The 23,356-nt window shown below is 54.6% G+C and overlaps 2 protein-coding genes across 3 annotated transcripts; one reads left to right on the top strand and one right to left on the bottom strand.

The window, feature by feature from the left end:
• Positions 1-445: 445 nt before the first annotated feature.
• On the top strand, positions 446-9,702 carry ENOPH1 (enolase-phosphatase 1; the record flags this gene model as incomplete). Its single annotated transcript, XM_084267026.1, has 6 exons — positions 446-529; positions 5,425-5,526; positions 5,991-6,193; positions 8,161-8,293; positions 8,535-8,658; positions 9,313-9,702. 6 exons carry the CDS (start codon positions 446-448, stop codon positions 9,450-9,452), a joined length of 786 nt encoding a protein of 261 aa, XP_084123152.1. The 3' UTR covers positions 9,453-9,702.
• A 3,744-nt stretch (positions 9,703-13,446) lies between these two features.
• TMEM150C (transmembrane protein 150C) lies at positions 13,447-23,075 on the bottom strand (the record flags this gene model as incomplete). Of its 2 annotated transcripts, none has more annotated exons than XM_084266684.1 (7): positions 13,447-13,655; positions 15,727-15,904; positions 18,167-18,294; positions 21,531-21,598; positions 21,702-21,734; positions 21,855-21,908; positions 22,996-23,075. In XM_084266684.1, the coding sequence occupies 7 exons, from the start codon at positions 23,073-23,075 to the stop codon at positions 13,447-13,449; spliced, it is 750 nt and encodes a 249-aa protein (XP_084122810.1). The 2 variants fall into 2 exon arrangements, with proteins under 2 accessions (XP_084122810.1, XP_084122811.1); XM_084266685.1 differs by having other exon boundaries at positions 13,447-13,549; positions 15,828-15,904.
• Positions 23,076-23,356: the final 281 nt, after the last annotated feature.

The following is a 23,356-nucleotide window of genomic DNA, read 5'->3' as shown; positions in this document are numbered from 1 at the left end:
TCTCCCTCGGCGCCGCAGCGCCCCTAGCGGCGCTCAGCGGGACTGCGGCACCCTCTCCCCTCCCTCCCACCCACCCCCCCGCGAGGCGACCCGGAGCCGCGGGGGCGGCCGCGCAGCAGAGCGCGGGGAGCCGGCCCGCTTCGCCCCGCCGCTGCCTCGCTGCTCTCCCTTCCCCCCCGCGCCGCGGCGCCCGGGGCGAGACGCCGCTCCCTGCCCTGAACGGGGGCTGCAGGAACCGGGCCGGGCCGGGATTACGTGTGACCCGGACACCCGGTTCGGGCGGCGGGGCGAGCACTCGCCTCCCGCACTGCGCGGCGGCACGGCCCGGCCCGGCCCGCCTCTGCCCCCGCTCCGCTGCCCGCGCAGCCGCAGGGCGGAGCGCCCGCTGCCGCCGCCGCCGGTGCCGCGCTCGGCCGGTGCCGCCCGGGCTCCACGTGCCGCCGCCATGGGCGTGCTGCCGGTGCCGGCCGAGGTGTGCGCCATCCTGCTGGACATCGAGGGCACCACCACCCCCATCGCCTTTGTCCAGGTGAGGCCGGGCGTGAGACGGCGGGGGCGGAGGTGGGGGGGGGGGGGGGGGGGGGAATGTCCGTTCGCACCGCGGTTGGTGCCGTGATTTCCCCCGCCCCGGGAGGGATGGGGAGGGGGCCGTGATTACCCACCGCCCCGCTCCGGCCCGGTGCCTGTGTGTATCCGCCGGGAGCGCAGGCCCGAGGACCGGGACGCGCCGCGCCCGTGCTCCCGAGCAGCGGGAACACCGAGTCCCGTCACCGCCCGCCTGAGGCCTCAGCCCGGCCCGGGGGCTGCGGGGACCCGGGCCACGCCGGGAGTCGGGCCCTGTTGTCGTTCGTCACCTCACGCTGGGCACCAGGGGGGTTTGGAGCTGTTTAACCCTCCCCCTGCCCCCCGGGGTTCGCGCAGGGGGCTCGCTGCCCTTTCGCCACAGCCAGGTGCGGCACTGGGATGTGTCCTGTGCCGGGCACGAGGTCAGGGCAGGGTGTCAAGAAAGACCCGGAGCGGTGGCGTCCCTCACCCAGGAGAAGGGTTCAGCGCTGTTGGAAGTGGGGGTTTGGGTGCAGGAGCCAGGGACTGGGACCAGTGGAACTCACACACTCTGAAACTCCAGAATTGAGGCTTGGGGAGATTCGTACCTGACGCGTCTGGTAACCTGCAATAACATCTGCAGTTCTCCAACTCCTGTGGGTCCCTCCTCGACAAGACATTTTGATCCCTAACCAGGCTCATGTGCCTCGATGGAGGCAGCAATTCACAGAATCACAGAATTCCCAGCTTGGAAAAGACCTTGAAGATAATCCAGTCCATCCATTCCTGCCTCCTCTTTCCAGGCTGAACACCCCCAGCTCCCTCAGCTGCTCCTCAGAGGATTTGCCCTCCAGCCCCTTCCCCAGCCTGGTTGCCCTTCTCTGGACACGCTCCAGCACCTCCAGGTCCTTCTTGGAGTCAGGGGCCCAGAACTGGACCCAGCACTCGAGGTGCAGCCTCCCCAGTGCCCAGCCCAGGGGCACAATCCCCTCCCCAGACCTGCTGGCCACGCTGGCTCTGACACAAGCCAGGATGCCCTTGGCCTTCTTGGCCACCCGGGCACACTGCTGGCTCCTGCTCAGTCACCCAGCACCCCCAGGTCCTTCTCCCCAGCAGCTCTCCAGCCGCTCTGCCCCAGCCTGTAGCCCTGCTTGGGGTTGTTGTGTCCCATGTGCAGCACTCTGCCCTTGGCCTTGCTGAGCCTCATCCCGTTGGTCTCAGCCCATCGCTCCGTTCTTAGACATGAATCGTTTGTGTCTAAGCCATCCCAGGGGATACTTCCCCTCCTGCCATTAACCTGTATTTGTCCATGAGACCCTACAGCTTTTGGGGGATCTTTTTTTTTTGCTGGTGCTTTAGGAAGGTGCTTCGTGACCTACGTGCTCTGCAGAAGCCTTGCCAGGCTTTCTCAGTGTCTCTGCTAACACAGTTTAACAGATGAACAACGTGACCTACATCTCTCTGTGTGCTTTTCAGTCTCAAAGAAACCTCAGGTGTAGGTGGCATTACAGCTGCCTCCCCGCCCTCAGCATCTTTAAACAGTTGAAACAGTTCGGATTTCTTGCTAACCATCTAACAGGGCCAAAGTTGGAGATATCCACCTTGGATCCCTTTGGCTGTCGTAGAGATAATGCGCAGCTGGGTCCCTCCTTGACGTCTTTCTGTTGTGGGGGAATGTGAGTGTGGTGGTTTGGCCCTGGCTGGAGGCAAGACACCCACCAAAGCCACTCCATCACTCCCCTTTTCAGCTGGACAGGGGAGAACGTATCTGTTGAGAGGGTGAGGAGTGGAGCTTAAGGGCAGGAGAGATCATCTCACAATCAGCACCACAGGCAGAACAGACCCAACATGGAATAAAGGACAGAAACTCTCTGATTGGTGGCCCTGCCCTGCACCCCAGTGACACCAGTTGGGTGATGGGAACTGCAGCCAGATCTCAAAGCAGCTCCCCCCACCCCTCCCTTCTCAGCAGACTGCACTTGAGTCAGGATTTCTCTCCCTTCTTCCCCCCAGTGTGGCACAGGGAGGGGCAGGGATGGGGGAATGGGGGTTTGGGTCAGTTCCTCACGAGATGTTCTCCTCCTTAGCTGGGGGGGGTCATTCCTCACCCCCTCCCCCTGCTGCACTGTGGGGTCCAACCCACAGCAGACAGTCCTCCACCAACTTCTCCAGCTTGAGTCTTTCCCCACGGGGCTTCAGATCTTCCCCAGCTGCCCAGCGTGGGTCACTGCTCTGGGGACAGTCACCATTCACAGTGTCTCTCAGTCCCTCAGGCCCAGCCTGCTCCAGCCTGGCCCCCCACGGGGTCACCAGCCTCCCCCTCAGCCCCCCTGTTCTGCAGCCAATCTCTCCCTCGCCCATCTCTGTGTCTCTGTGTCTCCAGGTGCTGGCAGGGCCTTGCTCCAAGGCGGGTCCCAGCATCTCCTCTCTGTCTCCCCCTGCTCCGGCGTGGGGCCTCCCCAGGGCTGCAGGTGGGGTCTGGGCCTTGTCCATGGGCTGTGGGGGGACACCCGCTCCACCATGGGTTCCCCAGGGGCTCAGGGGCATCTTTCTCTCTGGCACCTGGGGCGCCTCCTCCCCCCTTCCCTGCCCTTGGTGCCTGCACAGCTCCTCACACCTTCTCACTCCCTTCTCTGGGACACAAAAGCGGCTGCTTGGGGGTGGGGTCCTTCCCACGGGGTCACAGCATCCTTCAGGTGCCTCCATCTGCTCCAGTGTGGGGTTCTCCAGGGGAACCTCTGCTCCATCATACTCCTCCCTGGGCTGTAGGGGCACAGCCTGCCTCACCAGGGGCTTCTCCAGGGGCTGAGAGGAATCCCTGCTCCATCACCATCCTCCTTGGGCTGCAGGGGCAGAGCGGTGGTGGAGGCCCCATCCCTGGAAACATTCAAGGTCAGGCTGGATGGGGCTCTGAGCAACCTACTCTAGTGAAGATGTCCCTGCTCACTGCAGGGTGGCACGGGATGGCCTTGGAAGGTCACTCCCAGCCTAACACATCCGATGATTCAAGAGTTTGCAGCTTCCAATGCTGAAGTATTGGCGATGGAGGTGTTTCCTGGTGGGATGCAAGGAGTCCTCCTTCCACACAGACTCATGGCCTGTTAAAGTTAGCGGATAATTGCCTGGGATCACTCCTGACATCCATAAATTACCTGTCCCGCTGTCCACTGCTCCATCCTTCACATGTGTGTCCCCCCTTGGACCACAGATGGATATGTTTGCTGATGGGCCAAGGCTTTTATCCTTTAAGCAAATCATGGAACGCTCTGTACTTTGGGAGCCTGTTTGGAAAGTCCTCTCAGCACAGGAGGATCAAATACTGCTCAGGGAGAGCAGCAGGGGCCTTCTGCATCCAGCTTGGGAGGTAAACCAAGTCAGTGGGGTGGCTGAGTTTCCCAGTGGATACTCTTTCATTTCCTCTATGAGAAACCACCTAAGCTCAAAGGAAGGAAACAAGAGAGTAACCAGCTCTGGTGAGGAGAATGCCACCACAGGTCATTGTTTTGAGGCTATTTTCCTCTCTTCTCTCCATGCCAGATTTTTCCCTTGGTTCTGTACCCAAAGGAAGGAGCTCCCTGTCCTTCCCCTTGTCCTGAGGTTCTTCCTGCTCCCAGAGATGCTGCTTGAGGCTTCTCCATTGTGAAACACCGCTAATGAGAGCAATTAGTAATTATTGCTGCTTGCCCTGGGGACACCTGGGGAAGTGTGTAATTGGGTGGCACTCTTCCCTAACCCCATTTCATTTCCATGGAGCTCAGCAGCACCAGACTAAAGACTTTTCTTCCCAGAACAATCCTCCAGCTCCACTGGGAAGTTGAGGTGTGTTTTCAGCAGGACCTTTGTTAGGAGAAGCATCCATTAGATGACATCAAGCTGGGAGGATGTGTGGGTCTGCCTGAAGGTGGGGAGGCTCTTCAGAGGGGTCTGGCCAGGCTGGATCTGCGGGCTGAGACCAACAGGATGAGGTTCAGCAAGGCCAAGGGCAGAGCGCTGCACGTGGGACACAACAACCCCAAGCAGGGCTACAGGCTGGGGCAGAGCAGCTGGAGAGCTGCTGGGGAGAAGGACCTGGGGGTGCTGGGCGACTGAACAGGAGCCAGCAGTGTGCCCGGGTGGCCAAGAAGGCCAAGGGCATCCTGGCTTGTGTCAGAGCCAGCGTGGCCAGCAGGTCTGGGGAGGGGATTGTGCCCCTGGGCTGGGCACTGGGGAGGCTGCACCTCGAGTGCTGGGTCCAGTTCTGGGTCCCTCACTCCCAGAAGGACCTGGAGGTGCTGGAGCGTGTCCAGAGAAGGGCAACCAGGCTGGGGAAGGGGCTGGAGGGCAAATCCTCTGAGGAGCAGCTGAGGGAGCTGGGGGTGTTGAGCCTGGAGAAGAGGAGGCTGAGGGGAGACCTTCTCCCCACCTCCAGTGCCCTGCCAGGAGGGTGCAGAGAGGTGGGCGATGGTCTCTTCAGCCAGGGGACAGGAGATGGGACGAGGGGGAATGGGCTCAAGCTGCCCCAGGGCAGGGTCAGCTCAGCTGGGAGGGAAAAGTTCTTCCCTGGCAGAGTTGTGGGGCTGTGGCACAGGCTGCCCAGGGAGGGGGCTGAGTCCCCACCCCTGGATGTGTTTTAACAGACAGGTACATAGCCATTTTTTGGGCAATCCCAGGATAAGTTACCACCCACCTTCCCATCCCAGGATCTAAAAGTTGCAGCTGCATGAGCATTTGCTCGCAGAATCCACCCATGGTGATGGTTGGCACCCATCAGCAGCTGGTTTTGGAAGCTGGGGCAGCTCATGTGGGGAGAATAAAGACATGAACCAGCCTGTGCTGATGGTTGCTTTAAAACTCTCCTCTGCCCAGTTAAAGGAGCTGCCTGTTTCTCTTGTGTCCTGTCAGGAGACCTTGTTCCCCTACATCAAAGACAACGTGAAGGAGTATCTGCGTGCTCACTGGGAGGAGGAGGAGTGCCAGCAGGATGTTGGACTTCTTAGGAAACAGGTAAAGTAAGGGAGATGTGCTGGGTTGCTCTGGGTTTTCATGGCATGTCCAAGACTTTGGGTCACTGAGCTGCCACAGTCACCCAACACAAGCCTGTGGAGTCTGGAGAAGAGAAGCCTGAGGGGGATCTTCTCAGTGCTGAGAAACCCTTGAGGGGTGGGCTCAGGAGGACAGGTCAGTCTGTGTTCAGGGGTGCCCAGGGACAGGACAAGGGGCCGTGGACACAAACTGGAGCAGAGGAAGTCCCACCTAACCCTGAGGAGGAACTTCTTTGCTGGAGGGTGGCAGAGCCCTGGGCCAGGCTGCCCAGAGAGGTTGGGGAGTCTCCATCTCTGGAGACATCCCAACCCCGTGATCCTGGGCACTGTCCTGTGCAGCCAGCTGGAGGGGACCCTGCTCTGGCAGGGGTGGGACTGGGGGATCTCCAGAGGTCCCTCCAACCCCCACCACTCTGTGATTTCCAGGCTCAGGAGGACTCCAGCTTGGATGGGGCCGTGCCAATCCCTCTGGAGAGCGGGAGTGGGGAAGAGGAGCTGGAGAGGGTCATCCAGGCTGTTGTAGACAACGTGCACTGGCAGATGTCCCTGGACAGGAAGACCACAGCACTGAAGCAGCTGCAGGGACACATGTGGAGAGCAGCCTACGCCACCGGGCATGTCAAAGGAGAGTGAGTAACTGCGTGTGCGAGTGGCTGCGGGCCCTTTCCCCGGGGCAGGTGTGGGGTGTCCTCCTAGATGTCTCTTAGAAGCTCTTCAGGAGGTGTTCCTGGGAAGAGCCCCATGGAGAAATGCAAATAGGATCGTGACCTTGAGGGTGCCACTGCTACATTTAGGGTGAGCTGTGGTTTAAGCCAGGCCACTGCTGTCCTGGAACCAACTGCAGACAATTCATTTCAGACTTGGTGAAACTCAGATCCATCAAGCTTAGTCTTTGGAGCTCAGGGAACCAAAAGCTGCACCCTTGGTGCTGACCACGTTGTTTCAGCCAGCTGGTCATCTGGGAAGATGACAAGTGAGGAAAAACATTTCTCCTTGAGTAATAATTGACAGGTACATGCTGGGGAACAAACAGTTCTCCAACACTGGGCAGCGTCCATGGAGATGGGACTGAGAGACAGAATGAGGTGACAGAGGTGTGACACAGGGCGATTCTGCTCCCATGATCAGCAGAACATTTACCTGGGACCACTGTCTTCTGCGTTAGAGGTTCAGAAAACACCTCAATATTTCTCTGGAGATTTCTTGGCAAGCCAAGAGCCCAAAGCACAATTGTGAACCTCTTACACTGCTCCATCTTGGGTTTCCTTTATCCCTGGATGGCACTCAAGTTTCAGAGCAAGCCCAGACAGGCTGGGGTCACAGGGTCAGGGCCTTCCTGTTGTTTCCTCCTGATTTGTCTCTTGTCTTGAACTTTTCCCGCTTTTCCACTTCTTTTGGCTTCCAGGCTCCCTTTACGGTTCAGCCACAACATGAGGGCACATAAGTAGGGACAACTGGAGTTGTGACCTTTCCTTACCAACCATCACTGGTGTTATTGAGGGACTTAGTGGCAGCCTCACTTTGTCCCTCCTGAGCATCCTCCAGCCTTCATCTTCCCCTGGTACCTGGGTCACCTTGTAAACATCCTTCACATACGAAGTGCTGTGACGTACCTCTGAGCACAGCGCTGGGGGGGTCTCCTGGTGTAAATGAGATGGGTACAAGGGAGCCAGTGGACACATCTCTTAGGAGTTACACAGCAGTTGCCACAGCATTGGTCCTCTTTTGCCTTTCACATGCCAACCACATCCTGGGGTGCATCCAGCCCAGCACCACCAGCTGGGCCAGGGAGGGGATTGTCCTCACCTCCAGTCCTGGGGGCAGGTTTGGGGCACGGAGCTACTGGAGAGTGCCCAGAGGAGGCACCAAGGATGGGGAAGGTCTGGAGGGGAAGGCTCCTGAGGAGAGGCTGAAGGCCCTGGGTTGCCCAGGCTGGAGAAGAGGAGGCTGAGGGGAGACCTCACCCCGGTCTGTGGCTTCCTGCCGAGGGGAGCGAAGGGGCAGCGCCGATCTCTCTCCTCTCTCTGGGGCCCAGGGCTGGAACCCGAGGGGACGGCGTGAAGCTGCGAGGGGAGGGTCAGGCTGGGTGTCAGGAAGAGGTTCTGTGCTGAGAGGGGGGTCGGGCGCTGGCACAGGCTCCCCAGGGAAGGGGTCCCAGCCCCGAGCTGGGCTGAGGGCAAGAAGCGTCTGGCTGCTGTGCTCAGTGCCCTGCGCTGCCTGGGCTGGGCTGTGTGGAGCCAGGAGTGGGACTGATGGGCCTGAGGGGGCCCTCCCAGCTCAGGGGTCTCTGGGGTTCTGTGCTGCTGGGCTTGTCTTTGGGTGGCAGTTACTCTGAGCCCCAACCTTCCCTCCCCTCTCCCAGTTGAGGTGTCAGGAGACACTCCTGCCAGCTGCCTGGAAGAGCTCCTGAGAGCTGCTGCCTGTGTAGCAGCCACGGAGCCACTTGGGATCTGTCACAGCAGGCTGCCCTGTTGCAGGAGCCCCAAGCAGATCAAGAATGACATCCCCACGCAAACCACTGGGACAGTTGTCATGGTGCTGGGCTTAAAGGTGTCCCTTGGGGTTTGCCCTGACCTCCTGCCCTGTTTTGCTCCAGAATCTTCGAGGACGTGGTTCCAGCCATCCGGAAGTGGCGGGAAGCGGGGATGAAGGTCTATATCTACTCCTCGGGCAGCATTGAAGCCCAGAAGCTTCTGTTTGGATACTCTACAGAAGGTGATATCCTAGAGGTAGATAACCTTATCACCTTCCTTATAGCTTCTCACAACTGCCTGGGCCGTAACACTTCGGGAACAGAGCTTGGGACAGGAAGGTGGGACGGTGGGTTTGAGCTGCAGGAGTTAAGCTCAGCTGGTTGAGAACCCTATGGCTGTGTCGGTCCCCTGTGGCCATGGTAGAGAGGAGTAAGGTTGAGCTCTGCTCTTCAAGTGGCACTTAGCAGCTGCCTTTGCTTTTGTCTCTCTTTTCCAGCTCTTTGATGGCCACTTTGATACCAAAATAGGCCCCAAGGTAGAAAGTGAGAGCTACCGGAGAATTGCTGCCAGTATTGGGTGTGCCACCAACAACATCCTCTTCCTGACTGATGTCCCTCGAGGTAGGTGTCCTGCTGGCTCTCCTATGCAAGGTGCTCTTCAAACTTGCCTCATGCACCCCAGAAATGCTGCAGAGCATCTTGCTTTGGTGGCATCACCCCAGCTCCTTCCTTACACATCCAGGCTCTCACGCAGCAGCGGGGTATCTGAGCAGCAATGAAACAAGGGGAAAACTAAGCCAGCTAGAAAACCTGTCCTTGCACCAGCAAGGAGAAGACTTCCAGCAGCATGGAGCGCTTGCTGAAGGGTTGCTCCTTCAGTAAGTGCTTGCACTGGATTGGCATGCCCTGTTTACAAAGGGGGTCAGTGCTTTTCATCCCCAGTGCTCAGGGGAACAGCCAATATCTTCTGTGCCACCCTGCAGCTGCAAAGACTGGACCCCTGGAAGGGTGGGCTTGGGAAAGCTGATTTAATTTATCCTTTGTGGATAGATCTTTCTGACCACACCCCACTGGGTGGTGATCTCAGTCCCCATCAGCCCGTACTTCCTTGCAGCCATGGCAGCAGAGGTGTGTGAGCTCCAGTTCTTTCTTCCTCCTGTATCATCTTCCTGTTGCCTTTTGCTACACTTGGGGCATCTTCAGGACTTAAAGACTCTCACGTGGAGAGGTCAGTGAGAACTCCTCATCCTCACTCTCCCCACCTCTGTGTTTCAGAAGCCAACGCAGCCGAGGAGGCGGATACTCACGTGGCCGTGGTGATCAGACCGGGCAACGCGGGACTGACAGACGATGAGAAATCCTATTACAGCCTCATCTCATCCTTCACTGAACTTTTCCTGCCTTCCTCCACTTAGGGAGGGCTGGGCATGCACAGAAGACTCTGCTCCACCTGAATTGTCCTTGTGTAATGTTAGGTAATTTTGTCCATAATCAGAATTTAAAAAACCCAAACCCACATCGTGTTGTCCTGGACCCACGACTAGTGCAGGGGGGCACGGATAGGGGTGGTCTGGGATCCTTTGTGCAGTAGAAAGGAGGCCTGCAGCATCCAGCTGAAGCTGGGGATGGAATCACAGAGGTGTAGGGGTTGGAAGGGACCTCCAGAGCCCATGGGGTCCAAGCCCCTGCCAAAGCAGGGTCCCTAGGACAGGTCAGGGCTGGAATCTCTCCAGACAAGGAGACTCCACACCCCCTGGGCAGCCTGGCCCAGGGCTCCCTCACCCTCACCAGGAAGAAGTTCTTCCCCACATTGGGGCGGAACTTCCCGGGCTCCAACTTGAGGCCATCGGCCCTTGTCCTGTCCCCACAGACCCTGAGAAGAGGCTGCCCATGTCCCCCTGTGTGCCACCCTTCAGCTATTGATCCCCATTGATCAGATCCCCTCTCAGGCTGCTTCTCTCCAGGCTGAACAGCCCCAGCTCACTCAGCCTTTCCTCGCAGGGGAGATGCTCCAGGCCCTTCATCCCCTTCGTAGCCTCCGCTGGACTCTCTCCGGGAGACCCCTGGCTGTTTTGTCCCAGGGAGCCCAGCACTGGACACAACACTCCAGCTGAGAAGCAGCATCATGAGCCCTGCTGCTATGGCCTCCTCATGGCTGTGCTGTGGTGCTGGGTTGCAGGATCCAACTAGCTGAGCACCAAATCCAGCCTGACCACAGTTCTTAAGTATCTCCCTGAGCACAAGCTCCCGGAGCCCCTTCTCAGCACCCACAGACCCCCTCTCATGCCTTCACAGAACTGAGAAAACCTCCACAGGCAGCTGCTCCCAGGGGACACACCCTGCTGTGTTTAATAATTAACCCCTGACCTTCTCACCCACCCTGCGTGAGTTGTGCTGATTTCTATCAGATGGTCACAGAGCTTCTCCTGATGTGGTCAATAAAAACCACAACTTGGGTTTTCACAGCCTCACCAGGTTGGAAAAGCCCTTTGAGCCCATGGAGTCCAACCGTCCCTGCCCTGTGCTGACCCAGATCTCTCAGTACCTCATCTCCCCGGCTGTTAAACACACCCAGGGCTGGGGACTCAGCCCCCTCCCTGGGCAGCCTGTGCCACAGCCCCACAACTCTGCCAGGGAAGAACTTTTCCCTCCCAGCTCAGCTGACCCTGTTTCGATCGTGGTCACTCCATCCCCACATTCAGCCTTCCTGCCTCACACTAGAGATCCCAGCACCTAAGGGCACTTCTCTCTATATAGAACAACCCCCTATGGACACTGCTATCCTGCCTTCACCTTCCCTGATCCTTTCTTTAAAGAGGAGAATCCCGTCCTGCTGAGGAAGCTGTATTCCCGACCATCTTACACATAGAGTGGGGGGTCAGTGGGGGTGCAGGAGTGAGATCCAAGGCCATATTCAACTTCATGATGAAGTAAAGGAAGAGGCAGAGCCTGAACCCGCAGTTCCCAGCAGCTCCTGGCCACCAACTCACCACACATGAGGGTCACTTGCCGCTTGCTCCTCTCCACGGCTGTGCTTGAGCTTCCCATCAGACAGCTGGGCCAGACCCCAATGTTTCCCTCCCAAACTCCTATCTCCTCCTCTCCTTGTTGAGGGGGGGCTGCTGCGTAGAGGACAAGTGAGAGACATAGGGGCAGCTCCAGCATCCCCCTTCCAAAGCACCAGCAGCAGCAGGTACACCTGGTCCCGGCTGTGTGATGAGCGTGATCCTCCTGGAAAGAGCCTGTTAATGAGCACAATTCCAGTGAGTGGATCTGCATGGCTGTGTAATCCCTAAGTGTTCATTTCCATCCCAACACTGTAAACAGCTTTGTGTCTCGCTGTTGCCATCAGGAAGCTGCACATGGGGGTAGGGGATAAAAATAAACCTCACTTTCTCCATAAAAGCACTTTATTTAGTGGTTGTGTTTCAGTGCCTCTCGGCTGGCCTTGAGTTGTGCTGTTAGAAATACTTCTTAGAAAGGTACAGAGTTACCACCAAACACCTGAAGTCCAGATTGCATATTGGAAAAGGTGAGGAAAGGGGAAAAAAAGAATAAAAAATACCAAAATCATCATTTTGGGGGGCGTTTTGTCTTTTTCCTTCGATAAAATTGCAAAATATAAAATGATAAAGTGATGTTGATTTAAACCAAACCATAAAGTCACAGTGGGTTATTTACAGTAAAACACCCTTAAATAGCTATTTTGGGCTCTGTATCCTTCAGTGTGTACCTGTATGAGAGTGTCCTACCTGTGTCTTCTCCAGGCTGTGTCCTCAGAAGGTCCCTCCAGGGAGGGTCCCCGCTGCAGCCCAGTGACAGCCCTGGGGATGCTCTGGGTTTAGCATGTGGCTGACTGAGAAATTCAGGCCTGCAGAAGGTGCAGGACTGGCTGAAAGGTTCCTACTCAACACCAGTCTTTACAGAAGTTCTTCTCAAGCAATGGTCCTTTCAGGAGATGCCTCTGACCTTTGCAGCAGAGGGAATGCCCTCATTGCCTTCCCCCTCTCTGCCAGAAATGCCACAGGATGGTGGCAGTCGCCCTTCAAATGTCTTTTCCCATCATTTAAATCTCTTATTTTCTTGAGGCTTGGACAAGCTGAGCTGGATCATGGATGAAAACAAAACCATGTTCATGAGAAGCATCTCCCAAGGCTCTCCTGCCCAGCAGCCTTCCCAAAATCAGCTTTTAAACAGGGGCTTTGGGCTTCTGATGTTTTTTTTTTCTGTTGAAAACAAGCCCTTCTGTTTGAAATCCTCCCTTGGGGGAGGGAGAAGTGCTTCTGGCTTTAGCTGTTGGGTTCCTACACCCCCAGCCCTCAGGCCACATCACCCAGCCTTGGGAGCAGAACCCTTTCCCTGCCCTTTGGGAATTGGCTTCAACCTCTGGCAGATCCCAGTTGGCCACACCAAGGGGATCCAGAGCCCAGACCTCGTGTTTGAAGTTTGACTTCCAAGTGCCCAAAGAGCAAACCTGCACCCTGCACCCTACACCCAAACCTGCACCCTACACCCAAACCTGCAGCGGTCCTGCTCGTATCACGGGTGGACCCAGTTCTCCTCCCAACAGTGAACAGGGTAAAACCAACCCCACAGCCCCCTTCTGGAACGTTACATGTGATACATGGTGGAAGCACTACACAAGTCCATAGAGCAGCCTTTCCTGAGTCTTCAATGCTCCAGGGCTCAGAACTGAGCTCAGAATTCAGCACCTGGCTTCCATGGGTGCTGAGCCTGAAGCCCAGCACCCACTGTGCCACCTCCACTGGCCTGGGGATGGTCTGTCCAGCTACAGGTCTCATTTCCTGATTGCAGCAGAGTTTCTCCCAAACCTGGCTTTATCCATGTCTGCTTTCCAGGAAGGTGGAGGAAACAGCTGCTCTCCATAAAAAGCCACTCATTTGCTGTCTCCTATTGCCCAGTTCCAAGCCTGGAAGAGTGAGCTGCTGCTCCTTCTCACCCCACCAAGGTACAGCAGTTGGCAGCAAAGAAAACAAGGCAAGGAACACACAGAAGATGCAGTCTGGTGACTCTGGAACAGGCGACTCCTGAAGAATTTAGGTGGAGAAGTCCATTTCCTTCATGGCCTCTGCAGAGGAGCATGACAAGGGCTGGCTGTGGGATGTTCTGAACAACAGGAATGTGACAGAACCGCTTGGAAAAGTCTCTGGTGGCACAAACGAAGCAGCTCGTGTCCTCAAGGTGCTGCAGGAAGGGAGCTGCTCCCCACGGACAGCGATGGTTGTGGCTGGCTCTTGAGGAGACAGCCGTCCCCAGAGCCCTTCGGCAATCCAACTCCCATTGCACGTGGAAACAAAAACTATCATCCCAAAAATAAGTGTAAATGAGGTCATGTTCCACCCACAAGACCACACCTGACCCCCCCCTCCCACCCCACCAGAGGACAGGTTACACCTGGTCTGTCTGGTACTCGGAAGCTTCAGATAAACTTTCGGAGAAGCTCAGGAAGCTTTCCTGGTACTCAGAGCAAATGATCTCGAATCTGTAGTGCCTGAATTCCACTGCAAAGGTGCCAAAGTAGCACAGGAAGCACATCACCAGGCCCCACTGGATCCTGGAAGCGTGCATGTGGATGCCCTGCGCCATCAGGATGAAATCTGGAAGAGGAAAGTCAAGGAGAAGAGTTACTCGGCACTGGGGAGGCTGCACCTCGAGTGCTGGGTCCAGTTCTGGGCCCCTGACTCCAAGAAGGACATTGAGGTCCTTGAACGAGTCCAGAGAAGGGCAACCAGGCTGGGGAGGGGGCTGGAGGGCAAATCCTCTGAGGAGCAGCTGAGGGAGCTGGGGGTGTTGAGCCTGGAGAGAAGCAGCCTGAGAGGGGATCTGATCAATGGGGATCAATAGCTGAAGGGTGGCACACAGGGGGACATGGGCAGCCTCTTCTCAGGGTCTGTGGGGACAGGACAAGGGCCAATGGCCTCAAGTTGGAGCCCGGGAAGTTCCAGCCCAATGTGGGGAAGAACTTCTTCCCGGTGAGGGTGAGGGAGCCCTGGGCCAGGCTGCCCAGGGGGTGTGGAGTCTCCTTCTCTGCAGATTCCAGCCCTGACCTGTCCTAGGAACCCTGCTTTAGCAGGGGGTTGGACCCCATAGGCTCTGAAGGGCCCTTCCCACCCCTACAATGCTGGGATTACAAACTAGCCAGCAGTCTGGCTCCTGCTGGAGCAGCACCCAGCTGGTAGTTGGAGCTTTGTCACCTTGGGCTTAGTGTAAGCACCCACAGCTTCGTTTCCACAAAGACCATCCTGCATCTAGCTTTAAGTGTCCCCTGCTTTCCCTCAAGGGTTACGGAGAAGCTGCCTGGGATGGGAAGCCAGCCCCAAGCCTTGGCAAAGTCAGTGGGGGGTGAGGGGGTATATGGGACTCTGTGCTCTGCCTGCCCCACTCCATGGAGTGCCCAAGGCCTTGCCAAGCTGGGGAGGGCTGGGAGCACCCAGCATGTCAGTACAGGAGCACAGCTACACCCTGGCTTCCCTTGCTGCTCCTGATCCCAGGCTGGCAGAAACCTCCAAAGAGGCAGCCCAGCCTTACCCCAGACACACCCCAAGGGGGGAGCTATGGGTTTGAGGGCAAGGCAAGGAGGGGAGCCCCATGAGAACCAGGAAATCTCTCACACACTCAGCTACAATTTTTTCCAAGGAAGCTTAAGCAGTGACTGCTGGCACATCTTCACACCGAGCTGCTCATCCTCTCAAGGATCTGCTCTTCCTCTCCATGCTGGCTGCAATGTCCAAAGCATTGTTTTAAGGAATGTTTTAAGACCAGGCTGTTCTGCAAAGCTGGGGATGAGCTTATCCATCACCATTTATTCCTGCCTTCGAGCTTCTCCCAGCACTAACGTTGATGAAACTATGCAGGGAATGGATCCATCCTGAGCACACCCAGGCCACGAGTGTGGGTGCAAACAAGGGCTCACAGGCACAAGGTGGAGAGGAAGCCACAGGTACACCCAGCCTGAGTGCCCACAGACTCCAAATCCCACCTGTAAGGCACCTAGTCTTACCCCAAGTCCACGTCACCCTGAAGCACTCGACTCCCATAACCATCTTAAAAGGCAGAGCTGGATGTAGTGCCCTGGAGCTTCTCAACAAACATCAAAACTTTCTCATCTTCATAAACCTCATTTCTTCCCTTCTTTTGTTCTCCTGAGATTTTTTATCTCAGTATTTTGTCTAATCTTAAGTGCTGCTGTGTAGGTATAAGCAGAGGTACCCTTAAATCAGAAATACTACTCAAGCCAGGAGTTGGGTTGTTCAGCCTGGAGAAGAGAAGGCTCCAGGGAGATCTTATAGCACCTTCCAGTCCCTGAAGGGGCTACAAGGAATCATAGAATCCCAGACTGGTTTGGGTTGGGAGGGACCCCAGGGATCACAGAGCTCCGACCCCCTGCCACAGGCAGGGACACCAACCTCCAGGCCTGGAGCTACACAAGGCTGCCCAGGGCCCCAGCCAACCTGGACTTGAACACCCCCAGGGATGAGGCATCCAAAAGGAAGCTGGAAAGGGACTTTTTAGAAGGGCCTGGAGTGACAGGATGAGGGGGGAATGGGTTTAAATTGGAAGGGGGTAGGTTTCGGTTGGATGTTAGGAGGAAATTCTTCCCTAGGAGGGTGGTGAGGCCCTGGCACAGGGTGCCCAGGGAGGTGGTGGCTGCCCTGCACAAAAGGATACAGAGCACCACGCAGAGGGTGATGCTGGCTGACAGGGCCACCCGTGGAATCCCCACTTTCCGTCCCTCGTTCTTCAGGTTGATCTTGAGGGTGAGGGCAGACTGGATCCAGCAGGCCAAGGTCCCGAAGCCAAAGGTCAGCGACGTGCCCACGTTGTGGATCTCCTCATCGTTGGACAGCTAGGAACAAGCAAGGTGGTGATAGTTTGGGAGGCAATGGGAATTATCCACTAACTACCTTGGGCTGGTGCTGGGGTGGAACAGAGGAGAATGGGAATCGCTGGGGTGTGAGACAGATGCTGCATCATCTCTTCTGGCAGAGGTGTGAGAGAACCAAGATGAGCTGTCACAGTCAAGCAGACCTCGTGCCCAAAGCCCAAGCAGAGGGGAAAAGGCACTTGCCTGGGGACTGTCTCCACAGCTCCCTGACACAGAGCTCAACTCAATCCTCCCCTGGCCTGATGTGATGGCCAGGACAGGGAAGCATGACCTGCTGGGGGTTCTTGTACAGCTCCCTGCAGTGAAAGCAACCTACAGAACCTTTGGTGCTCGCTGCATGGAGCGGGGCTGCCTGGGGCAGGGGGTAGTGAGCACCCCAACACCTCCTGGCACAGCCAAAACGCAGCTTGCTCCTGGTTCAGCAAGTTTGTCCCACCAAAAAGCTTGGCTGCCTGCTCCCTCTCTTTCTCCTGCCTATCCTCAACCATTGGGGTTTAAGGCAACACCAACCCAATCTCTGGAGTGCCAAGTGCTTCCCTGTCCCCAGGGCTCCCGTGTCTCACAGGGAGCAGTGCTGCAAAGAAACAGGCAGCCAGTTTCAATGGGCAAGACTCCACAAAGAGATCCCTTTGAGGCTGCAAATCCATTTGGAAGGGCAGAATGGAGCCAAACTATTTCCCTTTCCCCTCTACCTCTGAGACTTCAACAGAAAAGAAACCCATGGTCTGTAATTCACCACTGCAGCCTTGATCTAATGAACATCCCTCAACCAAGACCACAGCCTAATTCCTGAGCCTCCACTGACGGCTCTCCTCTTCTCCACAACTTCAGGGTTGGGGTTTTATTTCCCAAGGGTAGGTCCAAATCATGGTGCAGACAAAAAACCAGGATGCCTTTCCCAAGGTGCCCCACACTGGAAGGGACTCTCAGCCATAACGTCCCTGTAACATGCCTGATCTATAATTCTCCAGGAATACGATTTCACACCACGTTTGGTTTAGCAGCCAGGCAGGGAAAAGCATGGGTTACGGTCTCATTACAACGTGGTTTCTAATGAACAAGGAGATAATTAGTTCAGAATTCAAAGTACCTGCTTCTAAATAACAATAATGTGCTCTGAGGAGTGATAAGTTCAAGAAGAGGTTGAAAATGCTTCCAAGTGCCTGCCCTGTAGTAAAGATACTCTTCAGACACGTAGGTAAGGCTTTTGTAAGCCTCCTAGTTCCTAGCTGGGAAGCTCTCCTGACAAAAATGGACTCCCAAGATTTTTGGCTTCTGTTAGGGAGTTAAAAAGACCAGGTCCAAATCAGGCAAATGATCTCCCACCTCATTAAAAAATAACCCCAAACCAAACAAAAAGAGATTACTTTAGAGGATACAAAGTTCCCGCCATTGCTCCGCAACTCAAACAGGGACTCAGCCTTCACAAAAAACCAAGGATCTCTCTGGATTGGCAGGAAAAGCAGCTCCCTGCCTGCAAAGCTGGGAAAGAAGCCAGCCTACAGGAGGCATTCTCAGCTCCTGCTGGTTTTGGGGGTCATTACTCACACCACCAGTGAGAGGCAGAGTGTCAGAGACTGAGGAAACCCAAGTTCACCTTGATTTTTCACTATGGGCACACTGGTGATTGCAGTGGACACCAAACCCTACAGAGGAACATGGTGTTTGGTATTGATGGCTGGTGGTTGGTATTGAGGGCTTGTGTAGCACTGTCTAACAGATCACAAGTTGGAGGGACCTCACCCAGGCACTCCTCACTTTAGAAGGAGCTGCACTGGTCTCCTCTGGTGAGTAACTTGCTTGGGCAGCCTGAGGATGGAGCAGGAGGAAGATTTCAACACCATACCTTCTAAATGAAGGACACTGCTCCATCTGTGTGGGCAGCTGTGCATCTGTTAGATGCACACTCAATCCTTTGAGCCAGGACCATCTCTGCCAAATTCCTGGGCTCAGGAGGTTCAGTAGGTTCCCTGCTCTGGCTCTTGGAGATGTAAGGGTGCAGGTACAAAACCTGCTGGAGATACATGAGGAGTTATCTCAGGAATTGGTCTCAGCATGCCACCAGAGCCACATAAGCAGCAGAGAGGTGGCAGAGCTGGGGCACAGCCAGCCAGGTCATCTCATGAGCTCACACCACAGGTAGCTCCAAGACCTAATCAGACCTGCTGGAAAACTGGGAACCTCAGAGCACAGACACAGCAGCCTGAGCCTGGAGTGAGGTACCTGAAAGTTGCCGAGCAGGGTCATCCCAAAAGAGGCCAAGCACAAGGCCACCAGGCCACTGATATTCAGCCAGGGGTTCAGCACCTTGGGCTTCAGCTGGATGAAGCGCAGGACAGCCACCACGAGTGCTGAGGAGGAAGCAGAAGGCAAGGGGCATCGTTAGGTAGAACACGCTGCAGGAACAGGAAGCATTTCTCCTGTAATCCTGTTACAAGGAGCTCCCAGGCTTCCTCTTCTCAGGGTGTTTTGTCTAGGAGGTGGGTTGCAAATATTTTGGAGGAGGAGAAGAGTGCTTTCCTATGTGCCTGTGAAGGTCCTGGCACACAGTCTGTCACATGCACATCATGCAACCACTCTGTCACACACACCCCACACAATCACACTGCAGCAGCCAGGCTTGCAGCAGGTTTCACTCCACTCCTGAGCTCTCTTGGAGGAACATCAAACCCCACGTAGATATTTCTGCAGGCTTCACCATCACGCTCCCTGCTGCTTCCCCTCTTCTGTAACAAGCTGCTGGTGCCATGGATGTTAGCCAAAATATTGCCCTAATTTTCCATGACAACTGGAAGCATCGTCCTTCCAAGCTCACAATTAGCTGTGATATATGATGCATGATATAACGTATGACATGACACAACCCTGGGGAGATGGTCACAATGGATATTCTTGCCCTCCCCTAAGGGAATACCACATGGAACAGCACAGAAAGCCAGGCAATGAGTTGGCCTTCAGATGGGATTCAAACCAGAGCAGTAAAAAGCAGTTCAGTTGAGCAGGGCAGTTTGCTGGTTGCACATCCTCATGAATCACAGAATCCCAGGGATGGAAAAGAACTTCAAGATCGAGTCCAACCGTCCCTGTCCTGTGCTGACCCAGATCTCTCAGTACCTCATCTCTCCGGCTGTTAAACACACCCAGGGCTGGGGACTCAGCCCCCTCCCTGGGCAGCCTGTGCCACAGCCCCACAACTCTGCCAGGGAAGAACTCCCCTCGTTGTCTATTCCTCCTCCCTGTGCTTTCCCAGGAGACTGCCCTCATCCCCACCCATGCAGCTTGCCTTTGTGTCCCCATCACCTCAGGGACTTGTGAGCATTCACCTTACAATTTCAATGTCCACAACTGGAAAGTCACCGTTCCCACACTTGTGGTCCTCCAGCTCAGGAGGATCAGGCAGCCCAAGGTCTATCAGGATTACTCAAGATTCTGTTCTCTATTAACCCAGGGACATTCTTCAACAAGTAGCAGTCCAACATGTCCCACCACACAGTTACAATCTGGAGGCTCCCTGATTGTGTTTCTTCTTGCAATGGGAAGACTCAGCAACAAACAGCTTCAAAAAGCTGGATGGCTTTTCTTTGCCAGCCCACCAGCTGCTCCCCTCCCACTCACATGCCTGCTATCCTCACATCCACCCTGGCCACACGGTGGGGGAGCATGGAGCTGGTTCCTGGGCTGTCACAAAGCCCTCAGACTCGCTGGGACTTGGTGTAGATCCACAAAGGCTGCTCAAACAGGGTGGTCTGCAGAAAGAGGGCCTTACATGGCAGGCCTGTATTCACTACTGACAAACAGCCATGTTAACACAGAACCACAGACTGGTCAGGGCTGGAAGGGACCTCAAAGCCCATCCAGTCCCACCCCCTGCCATGGCAGGGACACCTCTCACCAGCCCAGGCAGCTCAAGGCCCCATCCAACCTGGCTTTGGACACCTCCAGGGAGGGGGCAGCCACCACCTCCCTGGGCACCCTGTGCCAGGGCCTCACCACCCTCAGAGGGAAGAATTTCCTCTTAATATCCAATCTAAATCTCCCCGCTTCAAATTTACACCCATTCCCCCTCATCCTATCACTCCAAACCGTTCTGAAAAGTCCCTCCCCAGCTTTTTTTAGGGCCCTTCAGGGGCTGGAAGGGGCTATAAGGTCCCCCTGGAGCCTTCTCTTCTCCAGGCTGAACCAGGACAACTCTCCCAGCCTGGCTTCACAGCAGAGCTGCTCCAGCCCTCTGATAATCTTCATGGTCTCCTCTGGACCCACTCCAACAGTTCCACATCCTTCTTTTGTTGGGGACTCCAGAATTGGACCCAGCACTGCAGGTGGGATCTCACAAGAGCGGAGCAGAGGGGGAGAATCCCCTCCCTTGGCCTTCTGGCCACACTCCTTTTGATGCAGCCCAGGATGCATCAGAGAAGTAGGATGCTACAAACATGTTTTAAGTGATTGGGGGTGAGAACTTTAAATGATACCACCATACCCACACTGTCTGGGAGCCAGGCACAGAAATAAAATGCTTACAAGACCCTGCCTTAGTACAACTGGAGCCAGAATCATTTCTACTCATTGAGACCCTGGCTCAATACCTAAATCAAGATCTAAACCTGAAACCAAGCCATATGCAGAAGCAAAGCAAAAGGATGCCTAAACTCCTCCCTGAAGTTATACTTGAAAATAAGGAAGTTCATGTCAAGGTTCAATAATTGAACTTATTTTACTAGGGTTTTTTTAAATCCCAAACTTTATTTTCATTATGCCAGATTCGGATTATTTAATTATCTTACTCGTGCACGTAGAGGTCTGGGTTAATTTGAAAGCTCAACCCAACTGAATTTCACAGAATCACACAGCTGTAGGGGTTGGAAGGGACCTCCAGAGCCCATTGAGTCCAACCCCCAGACAAAGCAGGGTCCCTAGGACAGGTCACACAGGTCAGCATCCAGAAATCAGCCCATACAGGAAAAGTTAAATGCAAGAACTACTAAAGAACAGCAAATCAAGGGTAAAAAATTAATTATTTACCATTTAAATTTGGGATAATAAGTTCAAAACAAAATAAGTGAAGGTAGCAAACAGTTTTGAGAACCAGAGTCGTCTTTTTTTCCCAAGTACTTTTCAGATATTTCTTCTCTTGGTGGTGTTTCCCTCTTAATTCCACTGCTGGAAAATTCCAGTGACCTTCCACAGGTTTAGTAAAGGAATTTACAAAGTGTTGTGGAGTGGGGAGGGGGGGGATTCAGCACATTTTTCATAATCAGTTGATGCATTGGCCAGTATTTCCATCTCACATCCACAGCATGTAGTGAACCCCCCATATAATGCAAACCAGTCACACAGATCCAAGGTGAGGATGAAACAACACAAAACCAGGAAAATAAATCACAGAGCAATAACGTTCAAGCACACCCAGCTTCATCCCATCTTTCTACAGACAAAGACAAAACCAAACCATCTTAATCAGTAGCAATGGAGGTTGGAATGATTTCACACCATCAGGTTCAAGAACAACAGGGATGGGACATGAGTTATGTTTTGATGGCTTCTTAAAGCAAATTATGAGAGAAAGAGACATTCCCCTTGTGGTTCCTACCTAGAAATGCTGCCATGTTCATGACTTGGCTAAACACACAGCTTGCAGGAGGTGCATCACCTGCAATACTTGGAAGATATAAAGTGCATGGTTGTAACTTGAGGATGGCAGAGAGACATAAATAACAACCATTCATCAGAGCAGGAATCAGAAGGCAAATCAGTCACTTACCTTATATAAGGTGGTCTTTTGGAATCAGGTTTCCTAAGAGAGATAAATACACAGGAACAGAGATTCAAGGTTTTCTTTCCCATTTAGCTTTCAGCAGTTTACTGTTCGAAAGAAATACAGTGGTTGAATGTAAAGCCCATGACAGCCTCTTACCTATCAGATATGCTTAGTGGGAGAATTTTGTTATCTTCCACTGCTATAAAGTACCTGTCCAAAAAAGAAGAGGAAAATGAGATTAAAATAGTGCAAAACCTCATCCTGGCTTCAATTTTTTCACAGTGAGGGTGATGGAGCACTGGAATAAGCTGCCCAGGGGGTGTGGAGTCTCCTTCACTGGAGAGATTCCAGCTCCGTCTGGACGCCGACCTGTGCGACCTGTCCCAGAGACCCTGCTTTGGCAGGGGGTTGGACTCTATGGAATCTGGAGGGCCCTTCCAACCCCTATGATTCTGTGACTCCAAACATCACCCAAACACCACACTAAGTGTCCCAAAGCCCACTGGCAGGACCTCCTGGAGGCAGCCTCTTTGCTCCCTTCCCAGCCTACGTGCCTTCTTTCTGCGTTGCATCTGTTTTGTGTGTTGCATCTGTTTTGTGTGGTGAGGTGGACAAACAGGGCCACCAAACCAAGCTCCCTTAGAAATAACCAACCAGGGGAACGTTCTCCTTTTCAATCCCAAGCATTTGATTCATCTGGTTTATCATGGTCCCCTTCCACAAAAGCTGTCTTAATACAGAGGGGATGATGGGACAACAGCACAAGAAATAAGGGTCAGATAAATTTTGGCTTAAGCTGCCACTGCTGCTGAAAAACACCACCCACAGACCATGGGCAAGACCATGTTCTCCAATATAACTGCTTCTCAGGTAAAGAATCCTTAGTGAGAAAGGGAGGTGTCAGCACCCAGCCACAGGCAGGCTGTGGGCGCAGTGCTGGATGCTGTGGATTTGGAGTCCACAACCCTGAGTGCTTCCCCAGGAGGTCTGCTGAAAGAAACCATGATGAGAAGGCATTTTTGCCCTGTCTCTCTTCAGACAGCTCCCAGTAACACGTGCCAGGAGGAAAGTGAGGTCAGAAGCTTGGCCTGGGGAACACAGAAACTCCAGGATAAAACCATGATCCTCCAAGCCATGAACTGGCAGAGATGGGCTCCATTCACATGCCTCCCCAGCCCCACAGTAACCCAAGGACAGAGCACCCCCAAAAGACTGAGGCACAGCCCACACTGCAGTGGTACTTTTCTCTGCCCCAGCCTAATTTGCCCTCCCAAATAACCAGCAGGAGAGAACTTACACTATCCATAATCCAGCTGACGTGAACAGGGTAAACACCAGAGGTAAAAACATCCACACGCTGCATTTCTTCCCATCCATCCCTGCTGGAAAGGAAGAACAAAGTCAAAACAAAAGAAAGAGGGCAGAAGGACCCACCTGCCTGTCCCTCCCACACCTTCTGAAAGGGGAACAGGCATCCACACAGCAGGGGCTGAAGGATCCCAAGATTAAGCTTCAAATAGCTGGGCAGCAGGTGCTGCAGGCCTTTCATACAGTCGTTACCAGCATAAGGGGTGAAGCTGCTGCACACAGGGAGCCTTATCCTCACCCTGCCTGAAAACTAAGGCACAAAGAGCCTGGAGCTGTGGAAGGGGAGATTT

Source organism: Gallinula chloropus (genome assembly GCF_964237585.1).
Source record: "Gallinula chloropus genome assembly, chromosome: 7".
NCBI classification, from domain to species: Eukaryota; Metazoa; Chordata; class Aves; order Gruiformes; family Rallidae; genus Gallinula; species Gallinula chloropus.
Note: the sequence above shows the minus strand (reverse complement) of the source record. Positions and strands in the feature narration are given on the sequence as shown.